The sequence below is a fragment of the Solea solea genome, chromosome 5, assembly GCF_958295425.1.
Source record: "Solea solea chromosome 5, fSolSol10.1, whole genome shotgun sequence".
NCBI lineage: Eukaryota > Metazoa > Chordata > Actinopteri > Pleuronectiformes > Soleidae > Solea > Solea solea.
This window is the reverse complement of record NC_081138.1, coordinates 4657854-4683528: the sequence shown is the minus strand read 5'-3', so window position 1 is coordinate 4683528 and position 25675 is coordinate 4657854. Positions and strand designations below refer to the sequence as shown.

The 25675-nt window shown below is 40.4% G+C and overlaps 1 protein-coding gene and 1 non-coding gene across 2 annotated transcripts; both read left to right on the top strand.

Annotated features, from left to right (window-relative positions):
• The first annotated feature begins 189 nt into the window (after positions 1-189).
• On the top strand, positions 190-25515 carry cmtm4 (CKLF-like MARVEL transmembrane domain containing 4). Its single transcript, XM_058629083.1, has 4 exons — positions 190-1008; positions 9832-10008; positions 22028-22126; positions 22273-25515. The coding sequence occupies exons 1-4, from the start codon at positions 823-825 to the stop codon at positions 22429-22431; spliced, it is 621 nt and encodes a 206-aa protein (XP_058485066.1). The 5' UTR covers positions 190-822; the 3' UTR covers positions 22432-25515.
• Positions 20776-20848, top strand: trnat-cgu (transfer RNA threonine (anticodon CGU)). The gene has a single exon. It is a non-coding gene; the product is annotated as a tRNA-Thr (tRNA).
• Positions 25516-25675: the final 160 nt, after the last annotated feature.

The following is a 25675-nucleotide window of genomic DNA, read 5'->3' as shown; positions in this document are numbered from 1 at the left end:
ACAGACCAGTTGATAAGTCAACTTTGGGTGATAAAACTTGAGCGATGTATATGATGTAAGTGGTTGTGTGTAACTCGGGGCCCCATTTTTAGGGTCCAAATTTCCTAGCAGCGCCCCTGAGATAGACGGGAGAGCCGGCGGCAAAGGTCGAGGCTGTCGTCGTGGTTCCTGTTGGTTTCGTTTAGCAGGCTCTTTGGGGACACTTGAAACCTGGCGCAGAGCCTCCACAAGAATGTGCAGTTTTCAGAGGGGCGGAGACAAGCCGTGTCTCGCATCCATGGCGAGAGCAGGCAGCCTCACAGTTGGTCGCTGTAGAGAGCAGCCCTCATTGACTTTACAATAGGGAACACAGGCGCCCTCTCTCCGCTCTTCTGGACCACAATGGCTTCATGTTTTTCGGTCACACGCAGCTCGGTGGGCGTTTGTTTTTCCGTGCCGCTGAACTAACGAGAACCGCTCACCGTTGCAAAGTGACACACGGGGGGGGGGGGGGGACTCGAACAAGTGACCCGCCTAACATAGTTGGAAGTGGGAGAGACGCTGGAGGAGACACCGCAGGGTGGCATTAACACGGATACTAACCGGATTTTCCCTGCGCCCGACGTCTAAAGGGGGGCAACCGCCGCGGCTGTTTCCCCGCGGGGCGGCGATGAAAAGTAGACAGTCCGGTTTGTTTCCTCCATCCGCTTCCAGGCTGCATGGAACAAAGTGTGCTCTCTGTCACATAACCTGCATCCAGGCGGTTCGTGAGCGCGGAGCCGTGTAAGGCTGTGTATGTCGTAACAGTTCTTGTCGGGAGTCCAGCTTCACCCTTAAACCATCATGAGGTCCAGCGAGGAGCCGGAGGGCTTTGACGGCGAGGCCTCCAACACGTCCATGATCTCCGGGGCCAGCAGCCCGTATCAGACCACCACCGAGCCCGTCCACTCGCGGAACGTGTTCGGGGGGATACGGTGCGACATGGAGTACCTCAAGTCACACTTTGGGATCTTGAAGGTGGTGGAAGTGGTAAGTGTTTGACCGCGAGCACACGTTACTGTCATGTTCACAGATGTGCGGCACCATTAAAGTCAGTTAAGCAAATGATGACGCATCACAGCCACCAAGCTGTTAATAGATGAACGATTACACTCTCCTTACTATTACTTCTGTCCCTGAAGTAGTAAACACGAACATGAAAAACTACACAGATCCTGGTTTATCCACAATTATTAAATAATAGTGGGTTCATAATCATGTTTCAAAGTAATAACATGCTTAATTTTCAAGGGATGCCGATATAAGACTAAAACAAAAACAATAGACTGACTATGTTGATACCTCCTTGACTTATATGCTTATATCCAATCATTGTGTTTCCATGTCGATTTGTTTTACCATGAAGAAAATGTATCTGCATCTGCTGTGACATGAGCATGCAAAATATTATGTTACTTTCACTAACTGATCTCTGAACTACCAATATCAGTATTGGTTGTTGGCCCAAGCATTCCCGATATATCAGTATATCGGTATATCGGCAAAAAGTCACATAATACTGAAGTATTATAGTACTTTATTTGTAGAGCACCTTTTAAAGCTCAAAAAGTCACAATATTAAACATTTTTTTGCCATAAAAGCATTTAAAGGTTTAACTCCTGGTGATTCCCAACTAAGGTGTGCAAGCAAAAGAGAAAAAAAAGTAGATTGCATTCATGCTTTCTGCAGATGTTTGCAACTGTCATCCTCCGCCCATGCCTGCAACAGTGTGCGTAGACTGTGTATGAAAGTGAGACGCTCATCCGCCATCAACTGCTCACTACAGTAGAGGACATAGGACTGGGGCAAACTCCTGGCGAGATATTGCCACCACTGGAGTGCTCGTGTATGGCTCGATTGCCGTAGACCCTCGCTGTAGTGTAAACGGAACTGCAGCCATGTATGGTATCATTTGTTAAAAGTAATGTAGGGCTCACCGTGTGTTGACCCTGGTATATTTCATCACTTCTGGGGAATCTAAAGTGTGTTCAGCTTCAAGACTTCAAGATGCATTCAAGGAATCTCATTACATTCCATGACTCCTGCAAACACACTTAAAATCCACTCACTAAGTGCTTGCTGCTGCCTTCTTGTCATAATAGATGGACCACAAATGAGGTCATCATTGCAGTAGAAAGATTTGTTTTTATGAATACGATCATCGATAAAACATTAGTTTCTGTACCCTCATAGTCACAGTAACTCAGTGAATAAGATATAGATACAGATGTCAAAACACCAATAAAAATAAAAAAGAAAGATAAAATTTAGACACCGAATCCCGTAAAAATTGGATTTAAGGGGTTTTAAAGCAGTATAATGAGTTTGCCAAATACCTTTCCTCAAAAAGATTGACCTCAGCCAAGATTATGGTATGACATATTTATATTTATGATAATATTAATCACATGTGATTCTTAATGGATTAGGTCAAAGAACTACTGTTCTCAGATCAGCCATGCACACTTTATCAATATTATTTTTAACAATACATTGGTACAATTTAGACTTATCACATCACTGTAGTGATGTCACTGATAATTTCATAATCTGATTTTGCTCTTGGACAAAAAAAAGGGCACAGTTTTCTTGAATCAACGCACCTAAACCAGATGTTTGAACTGGGAGAAGAGGCAACAATAAAGCAAAAAGCGAGCGCTCCCCAAAGCTCTGACGATTCAACAGAGGAGGAAATATCTATCAAGCCACAGCCATTTCTCTTCTTCTGCTGCCAAAATAGTCAGACACAGGCCTGCACACTCAAACACTCCAAGGAGTGTGTCCACAACAGGAAAAGCCACGGAGTTTAGTCAAGGAAACTAGCAATTACCTCTAACAACATTTGTCGGTCGCACAACGAAGCATACAGAAAAGTACAGGACAGATTTGTCCTCTTCTCTTTTGCTTACATTTTAAAGAGTATTTTTTTTTTTTTTTATCTTGTGGACGGCTGAATTTCTCAGTGCTCTGTGAGAGGTGCAGTGAGCCTGTGCTGTTTGCACACACCTGTAATGTTTACCTCAGTCGGTGTATGTGCGAAGTTATCGTGGGACGCCATCTGTCACTGGTGTATGAAATGACTGCGAACGTCCATATTCATGTGCGTTTGTTTTTCGGGGTTTACCAATCGACTTGTTCAGCATTCTTTGCTCTGCACCACCGAAAATGGAAACCCTGCACACAACATCGCAGAGGCGCTGATGCAAATTGAATGTAAATGCTGGAACAACACACTTGATCACAGGGCTGATTGTCGTATCATGCAAATTTGCCGGGGCACTTTGTGAAACAATGATGTGTGAACTTATTTCTGTCACTGGAAAACATTAGCAGCTATTATACAGCTAAAGTCAACACACATCCTATTGACTGTTTCAAATCTAATGTTGACCTTTTCTATGTACTTAAATGGTTGGTGCGGCTGTTATTCTGACTTTCCAGTCTGAGCAAGTTGCAAAACACACGTATCTACAAGGACAGGACTAATGAAAGCCATCGCTGTTTACATTTAGTGTCTCAGAGGAGAACTATAAATGCTCGTCTGGCTCTCTTGTCGTTTCTCTCTGTGTCAGCGGAGACTTTTGTGTTGAACTTTTTTAGAACTGATGGATGAAGGTGGCGGTGCAGAACCGACCGTAAATCTGTAAATACGTGTGATGCAAAATATTCTCGGCACAACATCGGTATTGGCAGATTTTGGCTTTAAATAGTCGCCCAATATGACGAATGATAGACTGAGTAGATTGGCACCCTCTTGACTTATGTGCGTGTGCTCCCTCCAACTATTTATTTTGCTGATTGAAGAATTTTATATCTACTTTTGCTGCTCCATGGGTATGCAAAATCTTATGTTGATTTCACAACAGAAGAGACGGGATTGAAGGGATTGTTAAGTTTATAAATTGTGGTTGGATGAATAACTGACACGTTATCTGGGATCCAGTTTTCGACAGTGCTGTCGCTAAATACACCAGACTCCTGTTAAATGATGAGATTTAAACCTTTCCTTGGTAATTGTTGGAGATTAACCCACGTTTTTAGGATTGTTAAGTCTTTTTAACTGATCTACAGTTCGGCGTTGGTCGGCTTGAATCTTGTGTCGGACGTCTCTTCCAGTGACCAATAAGTGGCTGGCAGCCTTTCTTATTTGGAAACTGAAGTTTATAAACCCCTCACACTCCCACATTGAAGTCCTTAGGCAAAAGATTTAGTTTTTAGTCTGCAGAGACTCAGGATCTGCTCGTCTACTGCTGCCTTGTCTGGTAAGTTTGTGTCACCTAGGTTCATTTGACCGAAGGATTTCAAACTTGATAGTCACAAAAAACATGTTTGAACTTAACAGTGGAGGCAGCAGTGGATTGAAAACTCCTGGATGCTGTAAAATAAAATTGTTCATTTTCTCTATTGGCGCTCTATTGAGTTTTCTTACATGTCACACATTTCACAACATTAAGCTGCTATAATTCATTGAATTTCAGCTTGAAATTTATGTAAACTGCCAGGCTGAAATGGCAAAAATGACATGGGAAGAAAGTGTTAAAAAAGATCCACAAGTCACAAGCCTTTATGATTCACAAAAAAACAGGAATAACGAACAACACCGAGTTGTTCATTATTGTGGCTGAAAGGGCAGTAGTCATGTGTTCTTAATAAATCATCTGTGTACAGACACCACTTGCATGGAAGTAAGAATCCATGCAGAACAGACTGGTTCAGTGCAGCACAGGCTGCTGTGGATCACATGTTTCTTAAAAATCCAAACATCTACTGTATGAAATACAAGTGTGGAGGACCTAAATGCCTCACCTACCTCCTTTGGCCTTTGTCCGTACTTCCTTACAACTCAACGAGGAAGTGTTTTCAATATTATCTCCACACCCAGACCTTGTTTATACTCGGGAGGTAATTTATTAGATCAGGTCAGGACATTTTCATTGACCCCCCCGCCCCCCCTCCTTTTTTTTTTGACTGAGAACAGCATTGTTTTCCTCTGTGCAGACCAGGGTTCTCGTGTCCGACTGTAACAGAACCGTACCACAGCAGAGCACTGAATGGCAGTGTCAGTTTGTCATTCCACGGATGAATGAATGCATAGGTTGGTGTTCGACCCTGTACTGAGTAAACAGAACCATCAACAGGTGTGTCCGTCCTGGCTGCGGGGTTGTATAGTGTATGTTTTTCTAGCTGTGTCTGGGTCAACAATGATGTTTCGCCTCATGCTGCTTTAACACTGTCAGGAATTTGATACATTGTAGGTCCTGACAGAACATCAATCAAACTATCTAGTTTCCCAACAAGCCCTAAACCTCCATTGTTGTTAACAATGGAGGTTTAGGGGTTGGGGTTTGAACTGTTTTAAGTGCTATTACAGGCCGTCCAGTAATTTGCATTATTAAGATAGTAACAGTCACGCAATTTCAACCAATTACTGTGACTTTTTATATTTTTTATCACATTTTTCAGTAGTTGGTTGGAGGCAGCTGGACTTGCTTGAAGATGTTTCACCTCTCATTCAAGAGGCTTCTTCGGTTCAGACAAATGCGGTATTTACTGGTGCGGTTCAGTTTGGTAGGCGGGGAAGGGAAGGGCTGTGTCCGATGGCTGCGTCAGCGATGAAGAGGTCGTACCGATGCAATGACAACAAGCGCGGGAGGGGGAGTGGCTCAGTGGTTAAGACCGTTACCCTGTCTGCTAAAGACATCATGGTCGCAAGTTCGACTCCACCCCTGGCTGATTGTACTCAATTCCATTGTAAGTTGCTTTGGATAAAAGTGTCTGCCAAATTACATGTAATGCGATGTAAAAAACGTGACACAAAAGACAACAAAGGAGGACGTCCAGCAGCTCTTTGTTCCTTTGTTTCAACGAGACAGTGCGGGTGTAAGTGAGTGACTTTTTTCTGACTGTCGTTGGTGGAGCTTTTCTTGTTCCACCTTGACTATACCAACCCATTTTGCTCTAGTTCCCCAAGGGAAGGGTTTCAAAAAATGAACCGGTTGGTTAATTTGGTGCTATTACCAATGGAAACCGTTCTCTACCACAACCGAACCGGAATAATCCAGGTATTTGGCCTCTGTTGGCTGGAAACCAATCTAGTGGTCGTTAAGTTAAACAATAAAGGTCATTCACGCCTCTGACCCAGTTTCAGGTTGTTAGTTTCACCTGAGTCAAGGTGTGGAAGAGGGTCATTAGGAGTCGTGAGAGACGGACACAGTCTGCTATTGTGTGATTGAAACAACTTCATTTTTTTATTCAAGCCAGACACTCAACCACAATCGCGGATTGCTACGCCTCTGCTTCTCGGCCCAAATCCAGCTCGTGTCTACACAAAACAATACTTTAACGACATTGAACTCGGGTCAGTTTAATGTTTGTAGCTGAAACTTTGACATGACCCTGCTACAACTCAACGAGGGGAGGAAGGAAAGTAAATACGGACAGGAAGTGAGACAAGTGCAGCTTCTGACATGACTGCACGCAGTCAGGATTAAGATAATCCTTCTCACGTTCAACATTATGTCTGTCTATGAACACAATCATTTTAACGAGTGCTTTGTAAGATCATCATGAAACTGAAACTGGAAGTGAAGTCATAATGAAGCTCTAGTCAGAAATGTAGATATATTGCTAAATATTGCTCAGGCAGCATAGGCCTGTTGCTAGCCATTCATTTGACATTATATATTTGAAAGAAAACACTGCAACTTTTTTTTTTTGGTAGTACCAATGACAAAAACAGCCTGTGCAATCCTGGAAGAGCAGCTGTAATAACATGTTGTAGTTAAAATATTATGATGAGCTGCTTTTTCTTCCCCCCGTGAATGTTCTGTAATGAAGTTACCAGGCGCTCCCGAATGTCGGCGAGCACTTCCTGCTCCGAGAGGGACACCGTGTGCTCCTCCGTCCTCCTCTGGTTGAAACATTACTTATTCAGAGCTTGTGGGGAGACGCAAAGACAACAAGACTGTTGTCCATACGTGTGTGTGGAGACATGGATGCCGTTGCTGTTGCCGCTCATACCCTCTGGGGTGAAATATAACCTGAAATTCTGGCCACATTTTCCATCACATAGATGACTGTGGGCTGCTGCTGAAGCATGTTCAGCACTTTTGGTGATTTCTTTATTCCTGAAGTCCCATACTACGGGTAGAGCGGTGCATAATGGTGCCTGGTCTCTGCAGTTGGGTCTCCTTTATTGTCTGTACACAACAGATGGTCTATGAGGAGTGTAACGTCCAAGAGGCAGTAATTAGGGACGCGCTGATACAATACTGAGCTGGTCAAAGTCACTGGATTGAATATCGGATGGCTAAAAAATCTGATACAATCCAATAAATAAAAATCAGCAACAGCATTTTAGCTGAGTCATGTTGAGGGCTGTTTATCTTCTTTATTTGTTGCACAGTTGGAATTATGTCTTGTGGTATCGTGCCATTCCTACTAAGAATGGGCATAATCCCAAAGATGAGATTGCTTATTCGCATGGACGCTTATGTCCTTTTGCATTCGTGGGAAAGCATGTTGTGTCGGGTTGAAGGTTAACATGAAATCATTACTTACCGCATTATTCAATGTGGTGCCGTATGTTTTTTCGCAGCCTCCTCCCCTGACACCTGCTACAAAGGGACTTGGGGAAAGCAATATGCTGCCTTCAAGAGCCATGACATCATTCATTAGCCCAATCAGCCCTCTACTATTGTTTAGGGTGTAACCACTCTGGCTGTGTTTCAGCCACAGATGGGCTGCTCTCCATCCAACAGCTATATATTTAACAAATGAGGCCACAACAGCTGCACAAACCGAAGCTTTTGTTTTAGTGAGTGCATTTGTTTTTGTCATGTCTTTGCTGTAGCCTATCACGGGTAATCTGATTACTTTGTTACTTAGGCTGCCTCAGGCATTACTTGCCTGACTCCAAAGGTCTGGAAGACCGGAAGAAGAAACAATCAGGGAAGTTCTCCACAGACACTGCCAGCTGTCATAAAGCAACACTGTACTTTCAGGATAAATATAGTCGGCTGTTGAGCTGCTGCTGCTTAGACGTTGTTAAGACGAGGAATAGTCTTTTCTTGCAATGGAGACTGTTTAGAGCAATGAGATACAACTGGCCTGGAACCAGTTTGGATTATGATCGGCTTAATATTCATGTTGGGTTTCACATGCAGTCCTTTTCTCACATAGTGAAAAAAGTGTTTATCGGTGTTTCCCAAACCTCAAAATGACGACATCCTCAAATGTCTTGCTTTTCCCCCCAAACCAAATATGTTTAGTTCAAAAAACCCAACTTGTTTTTATTAAAAAGAAAAGTACTCGGCATGGAACACGTATTGATTATTGAAATAGTTGGCTAATTACTCAGTTGTCGATTATTAGCTTTATTAGCAACAGTTGCCATTTCCTGTAAACTGGTCACTGTTCAAAGATGGTCTATTGCGGTTTGGTTTGGAATGGTAAAGCTCTGGGTCAGGCTTCCGCTTCGACTGAGAACTGTGCCCGATGTCCGCGTCAGTGAGATACGTAGAGTGGCGTCTTCTTCTTCTTCGTGTTCTTCTTTAAAATGGCCTCTTCTCCCATGTTTTTTCTGTGGCCTAATCAGCTGACTGCCGTGGATGGAGCCAGTCTATCTCCACCCTGGCCTAACCGTACCATTTCACTCTGGTTCCCCTAAGGAACACTAGAGGCTGGTTATTTTGGTACTATACCTAATAAAAAAGCAAAAATAAATACATACCATACTGTACCAAACAGAACCTGTCAACTTAGTGGAAAGCTATTGTGATTCTTGGCCTGACTGTAAATACAAGGCGGACATTTTGAAGTTGTGCCTCTTCCATCTTAAATGAATGAAGGTTATATTGAACTCAGTCACTCATTCACAGGCACAAACAGTAGCTTACAGCTCTTACTCCAGCGCCAGGACTCCTTCATGCTGCATTATTAGAGTTATGGAACAATGTGTTCTCTAATGGTTTCTATTGACGCAGTGCAGTTATCGCCTGTGACCTTGATTTCTCTCAATTATCACAGCGTTTCACGACGTTTAAAGTCATTAGAGCGACTTGAATCAGTGAGACAGAGGAGGTGGAGGTGATAATGACCATGTTTATGGAGCGTATTGGAAGCCTTACATCACCTTTTACTGTTTTAAACGTTCTCTTTTTCTATTGTTTGTATTGCTGTGTGTCCCAGAGAATAAAGCAAATACACTAGGGTGATTGTGTCAACAAAATATTTTACCACACAGTTAACAGTGTAGTAACTATGATGAGACACAGTTTGTCCTTGTGTCTGTTGTGTGCACGCCTCTGAATATTAGATTTCAAGGAACCTCTGGGGAACTTCAAACTGTTGCACTGTGCAGGGCATCATTACACTTCTCAGTGTACAGCCTCCTGGAAATTAGAAGAGAAGAAGAAGAAGAGGAAATGTTTGCAAGATGTCAACATGTCGAGAGAGAGAAAAGAAATCAAACTTCTGCTTATGCATAAATGGCTCTTGCAGTTTGCATGAACATTTTGTGCAACCAAAGACGTGAATAGAGAGGGAAACAAAGAAAAGACACATTGAATGGCACTTTAAAGCATTAAAGTACGTAATCATTCAAACTTGGCCATGACTTTTTTTGACCTTGCAATTTATTCTTTCATCTTTTAATTCAAATCCAACATTACACAATGCATGACCTTTTAATCTAAAAATACAAAATGCTTAATGATGGTTCTGAATGCTGCTGCTTTATCACTTCATCTATACCTCAATGGTCACCTCCTCCTTAACCCTTGTCTCTCCTGTCGTCTTCCCTCTCCGCTCAGGTCCTGTCACTCATCGCGTTCATCTGCATAGAGACGATCATGATGTGTTCTCCTTGTGGCGGAGTCTACTTCTTCGAGTTTGTCAGCTGCAGTGCCTTCGTGGTGACGGGAGTCCTCCTCCTGATCTTCACCCTCAACCTGCACACCAAGGTCCCCCATGTCAACTGGAGCCTCACGGTACGTGCAGGGAGATAATGCAGGAGACATAACATTAGAGATTTGAAGGTTCCTAACTTGACTTGTGAAGTTCTTGGTAAAATAGTGTCTCGTTGTAGAAGTGTTCTAGATTTAATGCTTTCAAACGTTCCAACACTAAAGACGACAAAATCAGGAAGTGGTCTTTAGTGGTGTTAGTTACCAGACATCTCACAATAGTACTTGATCTTTTTATGATTTCAATTTAATAATTTCCTTCCTTGGGCCATAACCTACATCCCTCGAAAAACATGTTCTTTGCTTTTTCAGTTATGCTGCTTTACTTTGCCTTAGAGAGCCATTAGCGTGGCTGTAGACTGTAAGTCTTGAAACAGTTAAAGAAAAGGTCCATAAAAATGTGGAGTCATTCTTTGACACCATTGATTTTTCTCATAATGCATTTTGGCCATAAATGTCACAAGAAGAGCAAAATATGGATGAAGTCATCTTAGGGTTGGGGGAATTTTTCTCACACCCAACACAACAATTTTAACAAAACATTTGTTTAATTCTTAAAAAACAAACCACAAATGACAAAGAAATGATTTAAACAAGTTTTGCTTTCATTCATTATTTATTTTTATTTTCCTTGTGGGATTTGAACAAAACGTCCCCCTTACTTTTAAAGTGCAACAAAATACAAGCCTTGAAACAACAGCAAAAATATAACATCAGCAATCTTTCTTGGTGACACACTCTTTCCCTTGGCTCGCCTTACTTGTGGTGAGACATTGTTTGGAAACTGTTTTCACATCAAAACAGTTCCGCTTAATCTCACTGATAGTGTGATGCCGGACATTAACAGCTGTTCATCTAAAGCAGAAGTCATAATTGTGTCGCATGTCTGAAGTCTGGACATTTCATTTCATGAATCAACACGTCCTGGTATGGGGCAGAAAGTGTAGCTTAGCATAATCATACTGGGGCATGATGCTAATGTGCTCTCCGCAGACGCTCACATTTGCTGTATTGGGCGCAGCGTGTCCGTACGCAAAAAGAATTAACGAACAATTTCGGAGCAGATTACGAAAATGTTCTTGAGGCCCAGTGTGAGTTTGAACATAAAGTGTCCGCTTCACCACCAGGATAATGCATTTTCAGCGGGAAGCTAATTAGCTTGCGGGTGTTCTCCCATAGACACTGGTTGCCTTTCAGTATTTGATTACACTCACACAGACTGGTATTTTGTGAGCTGCAGCTAGTTCTTCTACAATGAGAAGTGGAAAAATGGTTTTACGCTGTATTTCCAGGGGCTACACAGCTCACAGTATGGATCACACAGTAACCCAGTAGATGTTAAGCTATAATGTTCAAATACAGCCATAGCGATCAGATTACTGGTGCAATATTCCACCTCAAACATGGTGAGAGGGTGAGCTAAAGTCAAGACTGTTAATTCTATCTAAATCCTCCTCTTCATTCTTTTCTGAGACATTTTGTTCCTTGATGAAATTAATTAATACATGTTATTAACATGCATTTGTGTGTATGTGTGTGTGTGTGTGTGTGTGAGCCGTTTAATCCACAGCAAATGCTGCCCATCAAAGAATATTAGGTTGACTGTAGTTTCCAGCAACACCAAGGAGCCAAAGATTAGGACATTTTCACATTTGGTATAAAAGAAAAAGAATGTTGTATTTAAAGGTCAACAAACTTAGTTTTTATGACATAAAAATTTGTATTGGACCCTGAAATGCTGTTTTCTTGTGTTTTCATATAGACAACCAATACGCTACTTTGGGAAAACAATGATGTCATTATCCCACTTGTTGTTTATCTCCGTTGCTGTTGTCCTGTTCTTCATGTGTTTGGAGATTGTTTGGTCCATTTGCTTGATGTTAACTTTAATTTCCTTTCCTTGGTTGCCATGGCTTTTCTTCATTGTGTCTCTGTTTCTGTAACAAACAGTGGCTTTATAAAGTCATTTATTGTTTTAACAAACTTGAACAGATGCAGCCATTTAAATTCCGCTGTATTTTCTCCAAATAATAAGAAAATACAAATAAAATAAAACATCAGGTCCATATAGACCCTTTCATTGTATACAAACATTTCAAGTCTAGTAGCCTGTTGACTAGTTCCACTTCTACTAGTACTACTACTGCTACTAGTTCCAGGCCGAGTGTGTTTTCTCACCCCAATCTGAGCGTGCACATTTCTGTGACGTAGCTCTCAAACGGGTCTATAAAGTAGCCTGTCGGTCACAGACTTGCTCATACGTGGGGTGTTCTCCTCCAGTTAAGTTTGGCGAAGAGCTTTGCTATGACTCGCTAAATTGCTAACGTCTTCATTGCTAAAGTTAGCTGTGGCTGCACTCGCGACTGGGTGCTTTGCATTGACGTGGTAGGCTAAACTCGAGCTGCTTCGGTGGTATGTAAACTCCTTCTTACTCGTAACTCGCATACAGAAACAGTAAAGTTAGATATTAAAAATTAGATTAACGAGATTAAAAAAAGTAACGTGCTAAATATTACTGTAATTGATTAATCGCAGTTAACGCGATAATTTGTCACCCCTAATTGTAAAATATCAACGTCCTTTTCTACAGTTTTGGTATAGCAGCGCTAAAGCGCCATGTACAGGCCAGGCATATGTGCTAGAGCATTTAGAGTCCTTTTGGGGGTTTTACTGAAACGATGCCGTGTTTACGGAGAACTTTTTCAAGACGACAAAGAAAAAGCTTGTTGACATTTATTGTTCCTAGGGTCTAAACTGTAGCATCACTCTGAAGATTGGTTGCTCTCCACAGTGGAGGCTCTACCTCACGCTGTTTATGTATATCAAGTTCAAAGCTGCTCTAGTCAAACTGGGGCCCAGGGAATGTCAGCATGAGTAAGCACTTCAACCAGTGTTAACCAGCTGTTGACTCGTCTGCTGTCTCCCTCTCTTCCCACCTTCTAACTGTGCTAACACGGACCTTATGCATTGTACCGAGCTGTTTTATAATGCAGTCTCAAAAGGAGGTTTTGATTGCACAGTTATGTGCTATGAGATCCCATCTGCTCCAGTTCATCATCTATGATGACTTTGGCAGGCACTGAAGGGGAAACACAGGTCCTGACCCCACCCCCAACACCCCACCCCCCAACTCCCACAATGAAATGAATGGTGTTCATTTGCTGTAAAGCTGAGAGCTTTGCTGTAAAGCTGCTTGGTGACTTGTCAGTGATTTAGTTGAACTTTAGGGTTTAATTTGAATGAGTGAGCTTGTTTTCCACAACAGAGAGACAGAGGAGGGCAGACTGCTCTGATTAGGCACAGCCAAAGAGCTGTTGGCCATGCTCAGGGGGCTCTGGGGCAAAATGGGACAACTCTTAATGCACACACACACACACACACACTGTCAGACACAGAGGCCCAGTCAGGACTATGATCCTATTCACAATCAACATTATCATCAACATCCTGTTAACTTGAACTTCAATTTAGTTTTGTAAGGTTTTGGTGTACAAAGAGATGATTTAAATACACATACACTCACCTCTCCTTTTGAGAATGACCTCCATTATTATTAGAACTTCCTGGTCAAGCAGCATGCTGCATGCTTGTTGGCTCACTGACACTGTTGAGATCATTTATTTTGGTATATACATTTGTTTTTAACCCTTGGTGGCCATGGTAAATTGCAGTGGGAATAACTCCTAATATGGACATGTTTAAAGGTTTATATATTCAGGCTTTAAAAAATGTGTTTTTTCCGTCTTATGTGTTGTTGAGTCAAATTCATTTTATATCGCAGTTTTAGTATTTTTAATAGCACTGAACTATGACATATTTCCAAATTTCACAAATACAATCCAATTTTCAACAGTTTGAGTACTTTTTGCTGAGGTGTTTTTATACAGTTGGTGAATTTTTTTTTTCCATCAGATTGTCTAGGTTGTGCTGAAAAAAAGGATATAAGACACTCTATATTGCACATACTTATAGCCTCTGTATATACTGTACGTTTTAACATAGTAATGGAAAAAAGGCAGCCGAAATGCTCCGTGTTCTAAGGGTTAAACAGCAACCCTCGTTAGGTTGATACCACAAATGTATTGAGATTTGACACCCACTGACTTATTCTTTGGCTCCAACCTTCTGTATCCTTTGTTGTCCATTACGGAAATGGTCGCCAGTCTCTGGCTGCATATTTGCCAATATATCTTGTGATCTTTAGGAAATTAGGTTGTAAATGCTTCCTTTAGGGTCAGTTTATATGGACCTTAAGTGGTACAGTTTGGTTTTGCGTTTCCCTTGTCAAATGTTGAGAAAGGCACCAGAATAAAATTATATGTGGAACATTATGTCCCAGTTTCTGTTGGGGTACCAACCACAGTGATGGGACCATTGTGGTTTACCTAGGGAACATCAACTGTGTATTTCTGTGAAGCCATCTCTCAAACAAAGCCTGTCTTCCTCTTGTGATAAACAGCCACATGTCAAGAAGAAGAAGACATTCTGAAAACAGAAGAAGAGTGCTGGATGTCCTCCATTGTTGCTCTATGTTTACGGCATCATGTAGCTCTTCTTTGCAGAATACGCTTATGCTTATTACGTAAATAGCTTCATAATTTAATTTAAGTATTCAGCCCACACACTCTGCTGTGGCAATGCGAGTCAGATCAGGGTTTACTGTTCCAAACCGCACCACGGGGAGCTGAATTGTACTGTACCACTTTGTGAAAATGAGGCTTCAGAGTCTTTTTGCCTGGCTGAATTTTTTCCCCCTCGCATCTTCTCAAATCTAATCTTTTCCGGGTCCGCCAATATCGATCCGCCAATATTGATATTTAAATTACCAAATTAAGGCACTCTAAAGACTCTTAACTGTCCCTGCCAGTTTCGCTCACCGGGCGTCGCTACATGATGTCTCAAATGAATGAGAAATGAGAAAAGCTTGGGTGGACGTTACCTGGCTGAAGAGGGAGTTTATAGCGGGATAATGGTGGAGAAAGCTACGTTAAGAGATGGCTCCATCCACGTTCAATACATAGACTTTATGCACTTTGTTAGATATCCTGCGATTTTAACTTTTCAGTGAGACAGATATCATGATTTATCGCTATTTGATTGTCTTGCGATATATTGATTATCACAGAATCGTTGTCGCGTGATATTATTGGTATCGTCGTGGACCATGTATCGCATATCGTGAGGTATCCTGTTGTGATTCCCATCACTAGTCACATGTCAACAACAGGATCAAGACACATCCCTAACTACTAACTAATACAATTGTAAATACTGTACAATAGCATCTGTTTGGGACCAGTGTGCACACTGATGCGAAATTGTATTATAGGGATGAGTCGATACGATGCTAAGTCGACACTAAGATAGATAAATAGGACAGAAAAAATTTAAAGTTCAATACAATCCAAAAATACTATATATCACAAGCTTCACTAGCAGGAAAAAGATTATACTCATTGATGGCTTGAACAGAGAATGATGTTGTAGTACTTTTTGTATCTGTGCGTACGTGAATCCATTCTTATTCTGCTTGAGTCCATTAATTCTGCTGGTAATGGCCCACATCTCTCTTCCTGAATCTGCTCACACACAGATGAGGCTTGTGGTTATTATTAGCCGCTGACATCAATCTATCAACAGTTCAGACTGGGAACCACTTTACTCATCCTGTATTTACTTAACATACTTAGTGGAATCCAATAAAAGTTCTCTTGGGTTTGACAGATGAAACGAATCAACCAAGCACATAAAAGACCTGAAATATTCGATGACCGTCTTTGTTTGTGTGTCAAAAAGAGTCAGACGTAGACGTAAGAGCCGGAGGGACATTTTATTTCCACATGAAGCCCTCTGGCCCCGTGTGAGCCACTACAACTGTCATGGGCTTAGACTTCATAGTTGTTGTGCTGCATCCTCCAGGGTTTCCATAGATGCAGTCCTATGAGGATTAGTAGAGTCTATTCTTGAGGGCAAAACTAAAATATAGAGCCACACACACAAACAGAGATATTGTTTGGATGCTAGCAACAGGAACTGCAGTACAAGCTTCCTCTTTCTGTGCACAAGCCAGAAATGCAAATCAAAATAAAGGTAATGTTGTAAAATGTAAAATGGATAGGCACTACCTGTTGCACATTAATGCACATTTTGGCAGCTCCACAATCAGCCCTGCAACATGATACACTGTAGGCCATTATGGGCTTAATCGTTTCAATTTCCCATTATGTAACAATCAGCTCTTGAATTCAATTCTAACAAATAACACATTCATACAGAATTGTCTCCAGAAATGTTTGTAGGAAAAATGTTACTATAGTCGCTAAGTAACAGAAACCACAAACTGCTGTCCTCGGATCACGTATCATTGTTAATAAATCACCTTCAAGCCGTAGCTTGCCATAAAAAGCATTATGTTCTCAAAGTCCAATGGTTTCCGCTTCAGTTATGTGCGTTACCGTCAGAGGCGTGCAATTCTCGGCAGGCACGCAAAACTCGACATAACACCGGCATAACACCAGCGCTCCTCCGCTGGTGTTATCTCATCAGTGGGTAATAATGTACATGAAAGAGAGCCACACTCGATCCCAATGAAGTTGACAGACCTATGTTTCTGGATGTAACATTATTACATTTGAGCAGTGAGTAATTGAATGAATTACAAGTCATTGTAAATTAGTTCAAACTTAATTTTTGGAAAAACTGACAGTCCTTATAGGTCTATACAGTAATAATATTCTTGTCTATTTGAAAATTGGGTATTTAGTTTATATTAATGACATTTGTGTCTCTCTTTCTGTATTTTTAACTATTTCTATGTTTTTTAAGCTCAGGTTTTAAGACCAGAAATAAGAGTTGTTTCCTTTAATATTTTGTCCATTGATATAATCAGCAAGCAACAATTAGTAAGTTATAATTCAGACAATTGATATCACATTTTATTGGCTAAATATCGATATCTAAAAATAGCAAAATATTATTTTTTGCCAATATCACCCACCCCTACTATACACAGAAGTGCACACACACACACGTTCAATATTCATGACTTGAGGGGACATTGCATTGACTTACATTCATTTCCTGGAGACTTACTCTAACCTTAACCACAATTACTACTAACCTAACCTTAACCTTAATAACCTAACCTTAAAACATATCTTCACCTTAAAATGTAGTCATTTACGTTACGGGGACTTGCCTATTTGTCCCCACATGGAAGAAAAGTCCCCATAATGTGACTGTGTAAACAGGTTTAGTTCCCCACAACATTAGTAATACCTGGACACACACACACACACATACAGTCAGAAATTGTCAGTTTGTATAATTTGCATACAGCTGGTGGATGTGAAATTGGGTCACGTGTGGTCACAGGAGAAGCTTGTCTTGACACAGACAGGTGTGTACAGTTACAGTTGTAGCTGTGTACTTGTGACATGTTTGAACTGCGCCCTTGATAACAGGTTACGTCCTTGTTGGATATAAAAGGAAACTAAAGTTTACTGTCAAAAACACTACATGACTTTATTTTAAGTCCTGTCGGAAAATAAGCAAATAACCCAATTGTGGGGGTCTTTAAACAAATGAAGTGCATACATCCATGGAGCTTTGTACTTTTAAACACAGTACAGTAAAGTCAAACACACAATTTTCACATGCCATCAACAGGTGGAGATTAAAAGGGAAAGTGTGTGCTTTAGAGCAGCATTAAATAATTATTGCACGATGAGAGGAGACAAGGTGATAACTGCAAAAACATGATATACATTGAATGTCCTCTAACAATCCAATTTTATTTATATAGCGCCGAATCACATTATTGAAATGTCTATAATTATTTAAATTGTAGACATTATTGAGAGCAGAGAAACCCAACAGTTCACACAATGAGCAAGCGCTAGGCATCAGTGGAGAGAAAAAACTCCATCCTCCTTTGCAGCCATCTGCCAAGACAGGTTGTGGTGAAAGGAAAAATGGGGGACAGGGGAGAGGTGAGGCAGAGACAGAAGAGAGAGACTAGGAGCAGATATACAACAATTGTATCAGGTTATCAGTTTAGACAAAACAGTTCTGTGGCTAACCTTGACTGTTTTGCGTCCCTGTTAACTCCGCTCCACTGCATACCCTTGTTTTTTCTCCTCTGGTGGAGACCTTCTTTGAGGGGTTCTGAGGCTTTTTAGGTTCGGTAACGTTCAGCGTTTCTGAGCCATGGTTGCAGCTGCTGTGTACTGGCAACCCTTGGGTTGAAGTGTTAGCAGCTGTGTTATTATCTGCACAACAGACCAAAACACCAAACCAAAACAAAAAAAGAGTTTGCTGCCCACACGTAGACATTCTTTTTTTACATCCTGGCTGCACCATTTTTATCAGTGAAGACAGTGTTTCAATTTAATATGTTTCCTTAATCTACGATGACATATCATCATGGCCATTTTATGTCTTAATATAATACTTGTCTTCTTACATGCACAAGACCAGTTTTGTTTAGAGCTCTGCAGAGAGAAGGGTAGGTTGAGAGAGAGAATCATCCAGAGAGCCAGTGGTTTGTTCCAGTGTATGCGTGTGCAGTTTATGTTTTACAGAGTGCTGACCTGGTTAAAACATGGTATGTGGGGGGAAAGCCAAGAAAAAGAGTCCTGAAATGACTGGAGCTCTAAGAGAAATGAACAATGAAACCTTGCTGCACATGAGAAGCATGTGACAGACAGGAGAGTGTTGTAAATGTTCAGTTTAACCTGTTAAACCAGTTGGGCGCGACAGATAAGTGTGTGTGTATGTGTGTGAACATTGTCAGCAGGCGGTGTCACATGTGTACATAAGAATGACTGAATGAACCTGTTGAGTGAGTGAGAGTGTGAGGGATGATTTCACCGGAAGGTGAGGATTATGACGCGGGTGTACATTGACCATGTGGTGCTATGGTTCCGTAGTAATGTGTTAATGTTTAAACCACAGGATCTGTTTTATTGTCACTGTGTGTGTGTGTGTGTGTGTGTGTGTGACATGGCCACTGTGTGAGCCTCGTGTGTAATATGAGTGACCAAGTCTGCCATGATCACAATCACGTATCTGATCACGAGGGCCGTGCCCCAGACATTCACAGCACTTTATTGTTAACCCTTTCCTAACCAATGAAAAAGCTGAGTAAAATACTGGAGGGAAGTATTTCATTCTCTCTCTCTCTCTCTCTCTCTCTCTCTCTCTCTCTCTCTCTCTCTCTCTCTCTCTCTCTGTCTCTCTCTTTCATGTGTAAACAGATACACACGTGTGGAATCAGTGAGAGGGTTTTTGTATCGTAAGATACCTCTGTTTTTGCTCTCTAATTCAAAGTTTTGCTTTGATAGAAAGTGTATGCAAACTAATAGAAAGTTTTTGCACTCTGATTGATAGATTTTGCCCTCTAATAGAAAGTTGTTGCACTCTTATTGATAGTTCTTGCACTCTTATTGATAGTTCTTGCCCTCGAATAGAAAGTTTGTGCAGTCCAATTGAGAGTTTTTTGCAGTCTAATTGAAAGTTTATGCAATCTTAAGGGTTTTTTGCACTCTGATTGATAGTTGTTGCACTCTTATTGATAGTTTTGGCCTCTAATAGAAAGTTTTTACAGTCCAATTGAGAGTTTTTTGCAGTCTAATAGAAAGTTTTTGCAAACTTATGGGGTTTTTGCACTCTTATTGATAGTTGTTGCACTCTTATTGATAGTTTTTGCACTCTGATTGATAGTTTTTGCACTCTGATTGATAGTTGTTGCACTCTTATTGATAGTTTTTGCCCTCTAATAGAAAGTTTTTGCAGTCCAATTGAGAGTTTTTTGCAGTCTAATAGAAAGTTTTTGCACACTTATGGGGTTTTTGCCTTCTTATTGATAGTTGCACTCTTATTGATAGTTTTTGCACTCTTATTGATAGGTTTTGCACTCGGATTGATAGTTGTTGCACTCTTATTGATAGTTTTTGCACTCTGATTGATGGTTGTTGCACTCTTATTGATAGTTTTTGCACTCTGATTGATAGTTGTTGCACTCTTATTGATAGTTTTTGCACTCTGATAGTTGTTGCACTCTTATTGATAGTTTTTGCCCTCTAATAGAAAGTTTTTGCAGTCCAATTGAGAGTTTTTTGCAGTCTTATTGATAGTTTTTGCACTCTAATAGAACATTTTGCAGTCCAATAGAGTTATTGCACTATAACAGAGAGTTTTTGTTCTCTAACAGAGTTTTTGCAATCTAATAGAAATTATGTGCACTCAGTTTGTACTCACGATCTGTGTGTACTGTCCATCGCAAACATGGTAGATAACAGTGCGTGAGAGCTTCTAAAAGTAATGCAGCATTCACAGCGTGTTGAGCTAATAGTAGCGGCCAATGAGGTGCATTCAATGACCCTGGTAAATTTCATGAGGTCCACTAACTAAATGCTTGCTGCTGCTGCCACCTTGTGATAAGAGATGCACCATAAATTATCGGGGTAGAAATATTTGTTTTTATAAAGGCAATGATTGCCTTTATAGCCAAAATCACAATTATTGGTCACCCAGAGTAGATAATCTGCCTCCGTATTGTCCCATCCCTTGTATCTTGTTATTTTGTACTTGATTATTTATGAGTTTTCATTTGTCATAGTGGTAATTTATACTTTAATCACAGTGTTACTTGTTAAGTTCAAGGTTGTGCCAAATTGTGTTTGATAAACTTTGTGTGTTGAAAGAAATGACTCTAGGAGATGCTAATGTGCTTTTTTTCATGCATGAGTGTGCTGTCAGTTTGATATAGATCGATGTGTGTTGTAGAAGGGCTCTATAGCTCAGTGGTAAGAGCACTGCTCTCGTAAAGCAGGGGTCGTGAGTTCAATCCTCACTGGAGCCTTTGACTGTTTCTGCTCCAGGGCAAATTTTCTTAATATCCCTTTGGGCTCAATAAAGTATTTTTATCTACATTCTGTGAAACAAGGTCATTGTGACCTTACATGCCTCTGATTGTATTAGTGGAAAAATTCCTAGCATCTCTGGCAACAACAGCAATTTAGAGTCAACAATAAAGTGATTAGAACACGGTGGTTAAAGGTCAACGGTGCTTTGATCTCACGCTACATATTTCTGGCTATGTAAAAATCTGTGCACTGGTTCTGACCAGTTTTTAGACGAATAAATAACTGAATCAAATGACAAAGTGATGACATTTTACATCCAAAAAATATCTGAGGTCACATCTTAAAAGTCTCTTTTACTCAGTGCTAATGTGATTCATTTCCTGCAGCTTGACAGTTTGGCGGAAAAAATAAAAGCACAGGGTTTATTTAAATTGTAGTTGGCTGTTCCAAGTGCTATAAATAATGATTATTGTTGATTCATCTGTGGATTGTCATTTTCTCAATTAAAGGATTTTGGTCCAGAAAATGTCAGAAAATGTTGGGAAATATTGGCCTGTGCTTTTCCCAAAACCCCGAAATAATGAAACCAAGAATGATTTCTTTTTTTTTAGAAAACATTCACATTGAAGAAGCTGAAAATTCTGAATACCTGTTATAATTATTGTAATAACACTCAAACGGATTCATCGATTATTATTATTATTTATACAATAATCAACATTTCAATTTCAACCAGAGTTAGCATTGAGCTAATTTTCCATCTGTATTCACTTGGCTCTATATATACGATAATACAATACAACACAATACAATGCTATAACAACACAATTCCAAGTACTATCACAAATAGGTCTTATCAAGAAGCAGCACACAGATATTATAGGTTTATTACTTATGATTGCAAGTTTGGTTCATTATAATCTCATCTTTTAAGTTTAGTTTTAAAAACTGAATAGTTTGTACTTTCTCTTATACAAACGGGCTAACTATTCCAATAGTTCAAGGCCCTCAGTGAGAAGACTGTTTGCCGTCGCAGTCTCGTCTTCCTCCACTCTATTATAAAAATACTTGCCATAATGTTTCCGTACCAAAGCCAGAATGTTATGCTTTCAGGACAGAAACTCTGCCTCTGCTGCTGCTGCAATAACACAATAACGCTTTGTGTCTCCCTGTAGGACCTGATCAACACGGCTGCCAGCACCTTCTTTTTTGTCTTGTCATCTCTGGTGTTGGCCTGCATGAACCACAACACTGGAGCTGAAATAGCAGCAGTGGTGAGTCGTCAAAACCAAGCAGTCTGGTTTGTTTTTGTTCCTTTTATAGTCTTCTGTCAAGGCATTTTTATAAAAGATGTGCAAATGAAGCAGGAGTCTTTCCTGTTTTTGAATCTCTATTTATGTTATTATCATTATGTGCACAGATCTTTGGCTTCCTGGTGACAGCCGTTTACGGAGTAAACACCTTCCTGGCCGTTCGGAAATGGCGCCTAGGCTCTCAGCGGGCAACGCAGAGCAACGACTACATGAGAGCGCGCACCGCGTCGCGCGGAGAAATGGAGGCACGGTCGGATCTGGCATGAGCGCGAGCACGCAGAAAGACTTCAGAGAAAGCAGAGACTCCGCTCCCTTCAGAGCAGTAACTGCCGTCGCAGGCTCCCCACGCGCTTTTGACTTCTCATCCCTCCGCTCCAGCTGTGCTGTCTGCTCAGTCACTGACTAAATCTTTCATTTCATAGCCACTGATGAGCTCTGTGACTGTTAACCCAGCATCCAGGCTGAATTTCTCTTAAAAGAATCCACACACCTTTGTAAAGAAGTGAAGGATGACTTCCACAAAGAGCCAGCAGAGGTTGACTTTACCCTACATGCTCCGACGAGGGTGTCGATGTTTGGTGTTTCACTGTGAATGCAGCAGAGTAGAAGAGGATCGGCTTTCGTACAGTTTGCTTCTATCACGCTGCTCTTTATATACCCTGTGGTCACGAATGTGATTATAGAACCGGGACGAAACTGGGTCGGAAACAAACCGGCAGGAAAATGGACACACCTTTATCTTTCTGCTTCTATCTTGTGACCAAGGCTGAAATTTTAGTCCAATTATACACATGCCTTTAACGTGACCTCTCGTGCCCTATAAGAAACGACGAGGTGTGTTTGTATGCGGTAACGACGTCTTATCGACACCAAGTCTGCAGCCTAATGCAACCAAACAAACAGGAAACAGAGATTTGTAAACTGTTCGCTCGCCACACCAAACTCCATAGAGAAAACCAGCGATTTTACACCACAGTACTCGGGGGTTAATAATCCACTGCTGCCTCCTTCAGTGAGTTAGAATATGTTATGTTGTGACTTCGGTGTTTGAAATCCTTTATTCCAAATGACCTAAGTGACACAAACTGACCAAATAAGGCAGCAGTAGACCAACAGCTCCTGTGTCAACACAAGCTTAAAATGCTGATTTTCTCTATGGACTTTGGTGCAGGAGAGTGAGTGGTTTGCAAACTCAGTTTCCTACTGGAAAAGGCTATTCAATGGATAAGATATTGCAGATTTAAGTGTTAAGTGTTAGTAATTTGTCAAATATCATATACAGCCACACTTGGAAAAAAAACCTTAACTGTCCCTTTAAGATCAGTAACAGTACAGGGTCAATGACCGCTATAAATACAGGAAGTACAACACAACTTGATAAAATGTGTTTTAATGAGACCAAAGCTTCTTTTTTTTTAATTATTAATTACTCCATTAATTTTATAACAGCTTGTGTGTGACCAATCAAAAAAAACAACAAAATGTCCACTAGCCTTTGAAAATACTACATTTTGACATTTGTGTTAAGTCAACACTGTGAACCCGGAGGAGGTTATATAATGAGGTGACTGGTTGTCATGTTACTTGTAGGTAAATGAGATTGACAACATGACACATTTAAAACATGCTTTTCATTTGCAGTCTTTGTTATGTGTGGGTTTTTTTATTTCGGTTTTTTTGTTGTTGAATCATATCTGATAATCCTGTTTTCCTTCTGATATCTGACCCCAGTGATTTTTCACTCATATCGGACCGATACTAAATCCGAGTATCATATCAGACATCCGTAGTATTGATACACTCCTTCTCTCCTTGATTACTTTTTTAAAAAAATGATGTAAATGAACTCACAGGGTGCCTCTGTATATGCCTTCTCAATCTCTGATGATCAATGATAAAGAATGATGCTTTAAATTGAATTTAATTTGAAAAGAAAGTGAAGTCAGACACAGTGGGATTGAAGTAATGGACCATTTAGCAACATTTAACTCTATTTAACTCTGTACTTGGTTCAATTAAATATCTGTGTGTGTGTGTTAGTGAGTGTTATCACACATTTCATGTATTATACACTCTGTCGTTCCACTTTGCAGGTGTTGTGAAGTGAAGTGAACAGAAAATAGAAGAAAAAGGGGCAGTGTGTAAACATTTTAGCGACATTTACTGGCCTAAATTGCACGTTGCAGCTGATTATCCCTCACCTCATCCTCGTGTGTTGTAGAACTGGAGCTGCAACTTGCAGGTTTGGTCCATATAACGTCAGGAAAAACGTTAAAAAACGTTGATGAGTGCGTGTCAATCCTGAAAATGAAGATGCTCTCAAATGTCTTGTTTTGGCCACAAAACAAAAGGGTTCAGTTTTAAGAAAATATTCACATTTAAGAAGCTGAAACAATCAGAAATCTTGTTTTAATAATGAAAAAAGCTTCAAAGCGATTCATCGATTATCAAAATAATAATAATAATAACTCTCACACCTACGGTCAATTTAGAGTCCAATTTATCATGCATACGGTGGTACTATTTAATGAAAATGATTTTACCTACATTTTACACACTGCACCTTTAAAATAAAAATCCCACATTCCAGTTGTTTTTTTTATGATGAAGGACTAAATGTGTAATGAAATGTTATTGTCTTTACATTGTGCCGATGTGATGAATCGACACATTTTTTGTTGTTGTTTTGCTTTGTTTTGTTTTTATTGAGCAGGTTCCAAATCGACTCGATGGCTCCACCTCCTGGTTTTTATCTGAAATGCAATTCTGTGTAGGTGACTGTGCTGAAATGACACGATGACATAAACAGCTTTTCTTGCAACAGATATATCTATATATAGATATAGATATATATAGCGTTCCAGTGCTATAGTGACTGAAAAGACAATCACATGTGTATATTTATACCCACCACTTGGATGAGCTTGTTTTTGAGTGATGCTATAACAATCGTTACACACGTGTACCGTGAGAATATAACCTTACCTTTAACGGTTTGTTTTTTCCAGCAGCTTTTATGCTTTTTAAGCTTTTTTCTCCACGTGCAACAGAACATTATTGAAAAAAAAAAAAGTGTATTTATGAGAGAGAAAGAACGGAGCGGTTTGTGATCCGGGAAAGTGTAGACTGTGTGAGTGAAATTAGAGATGAGTGGTGTTCTTCTTCTTCTTCTTCTTCTTGTCGTTCCTTTGAATCATGGTGTGCTGTCGTTGTAAATGATTTCGACAATGATGTGTGCTACAGCACGGAGTGGTCAGTACTCGGTTGATTTTTGTATTTAAAAAAAAACCTTCTCACTCGGCTTCACGTTGGTTTATATTGAAAATCTGAATAAAGTGATTTGGAAATGATTGGAAATAGCTTTTCTTTTCTTTTTTCTACACACGTGTTTAATAATAAAAAATAATGATATTTCACCCACAATAATTCACCAAGCAGTTGATTTCAATGAGTTTAGCTGAAGAAGATTAAAGGTCCAATGTGTAAGAATTAGTGACTGGTTTATCTGTT

Excerpts from the sequence above, each read along its gene's own strand:
- cmtm4 (XM_058629083.1), top strand. The coding sequence starts at position 823 with ATGAGGTCCAGCGAGGAGCCGGAGGGCTTTGACGGCGAGGCCTCCAAC. Across the intron at positions 10,009-22,027 it reads ATGTCAACTGGAGCCTCACG|GACCTGATCAACACGGCTGC; the intron begins GTACGTGCAGGG and ends GTCTCCCTGTAG. Across the intron at positions 22,127-22,272 it reads GAGCTGAAATAGCAGCAGTG|ATCTTTGGCTTCCTGGTGAC; the intron begins GTGAGTCGTCAA and ends TTATGTGCACAG.